Source organism: Belonocnema kinseyi, chromosome 1, assembly GCF_010883055.1.
Source record: "Belonocnema kinseyi isolate 2016_QV_RU_SX_M_011 chromosome 1, B_treatae_v1, whole genome shotgun sequence".
Taxonomy (NCBI): Eukaryota; Metazoa; Arthropoda; class Insecta; order Hymenoptera; family Cynipidae; genus Belonocnema; species Belonocnema kinseyi.
This window is the reverse complement of record NC_046657.1, coordinates 97,152,547-97,154,404: the sequence shown is the minus strand read 5'-3', so window position 1 is coordinate 97,154,404 and position 1,858 is coordinate 97,152,547. Positions and strand designations below refer to the sequence as shown.

Here is a 1,858-nt window from a genome sequence, read left to right as displayed (position 1 = left end):
GCTTCCAGGGGTCTCTTCCCAGAAGAATTGAAGGATCATCCCTTATGGTGGCATGGTCCACAATGGCTGACCAAACATTCTGCTAGTTGGCCAGAATCAAGGCCCGTTTTGTCTCAAGATATGGACCTTGAGTGGAGTAAGAAAGTTACTCATCATACTATGAAGCAGGCTAAGCAACCCTTCGACCTAGCTAATAGGTTTTCGTCTTGGCCAAAATTGTTGAGAGTGACCGCCTATTGTCTTCGATTTTTTACAGCTTTCATGATTCAGCAAGCTTCCTTGTATTGGATCAGGAGAATTCAAAAGGAGAACTTCGAACCTGAGTTGTGCGCTCTTCAACATGACAACCAGATAAAACAGAATTCGTCTTTAAAAACGTTATACCCATTTTTAGATGCATCTGGTGTACTGCGTTTGGGGTGACGTTTCGATAATGCCCTAATTAGTTACGATGAAAAGCATCCTATTATATTGCCGCGTCATCGAATAAGTGAGCTTATCGCTCATCAAGCACACATTAGATCATTGCATGGTGGTACGCAACTTACTTTACGCACGTTACGCCAGGGATTTTGGGTGTTAGGAGCTCGCACGCTTGTCAAGAGATTGATTTATGTCTGTGTTTTATGCGTGCGTCAGCGAGCTACTCTTTCTCAACAGCTGATGGGTAGTCTTCCGAATTTTCGGACCACTCCAAGTCGACCCTTTACACATACTGAGGTTGACTATGCGGGTCCTTTCAACGTACGCGTATCACCGGGGAGAGGGCAAAAGAGTTACAAGAGTTACGTAGCCTTATTCGTCTGCTGCGTGACTCGAGCCATACATTTGGAACTTGTTTCAAATTACTCCTGTGAAGCTTTTCTAGCAGCTTGCCATCGCTTTACAAATCGTCGTGGATTACCAGCTCACATGTACAGTGACAAAGGTACCACATTTCAGGGAGCTGGAAGAGAATTGCGTAATTGCCTTTTAAATCTAAATAAAGATTTAAACTTGCAGAATCAACTCGCCAGCCAAGGAAGTACTTGGCATTTCATTCCGCCTTCTTCACCCCATTTTGGGGGAATGTGGGAGGCTGGAGTGAAGAGCTTCAAGCATCACTTTCACCGAATAGTGGGCTCTAGAACTTTTACTTTCGAAGAGTTTTATACTATTTATAGCTTTACACTATTTACAGCGCCGATATAAGTGGACTCGTGAACAATCTAACCTTAAGATTGATGACTTAGTATTGATGCACAATGATGGTCTCCCTCCAACTAAATGGTCGCTTGCTCGCGTAATTAAATGCTATCCAGGTAAAGATGGCTTAGTTCGCTTGGTTCGGGTTAGGACGGCCACTACAGAATTCGACCGACCGATTGTTAAACTCTGCTTATTGCATCTTTCATTTAAAGCCTCTATTGAATTGTGCAATTTCAATAAAACTTAAAAACTCGAGTAGCATGGTGACTGTCTTACCATTGCACTTGCCTCACACTTAGGTTTAATTCTAAACTCTACTTGTAATTATACCGCTTTATTTAGTATTAAAAGAATTTTATACTGTTATTCGCATTCAAAATTATTTTTCATGGCGGGCGGTGCAACTGAATTTCAGCCGCAACTTAAGGTCAATTTTATGCTTATTTATGCTTACTTACTTCAAGATCAATTTTCATGGTCGTCGGTAGCTTAATCAACAATAAGTGTTAATTAATTTTTCAAACAATGATTTGCCAACTTCGCCTATGAAATCTTTCTTGTTTATTCTCGTGATTCTCAAGCACATGAGGCGGGCGGTATGTTTGAAATGTGTGTGCTAGTACGAAAATACGAGAATATTTAAATGTAGTTATTCGCGATTAGGATGAGT

General features: G+C 41.1%; 1 protein-coding gene across 1 annotated transcript in view; it reads left to right on the top strand.

Moving 5' to 3' along the window:
* The window catches only part of LOC117178942, a 3,999-nt gene that overhangs the window by 159 nt on the left and 1,982 nt on the right, over positions 1 to 1,858 (top strand). The window contains exons 2-4 of the mRNA XM_033370521.1: positions 9 to 326; positions 447 to 1,116; positions 1,181 to 1,282. Coding sequence (XP_033226412.1) covers positions 9 to 326; positions 447 to 1,116; positions 1,181 to 1,282 — 1,090 coding nt within the window. The remainder of the gene's footprint in view (positions 1 to 8; positions 327 to 446; positions 1,117 to 1,180; positions 1,283 to 1,858) is intronic.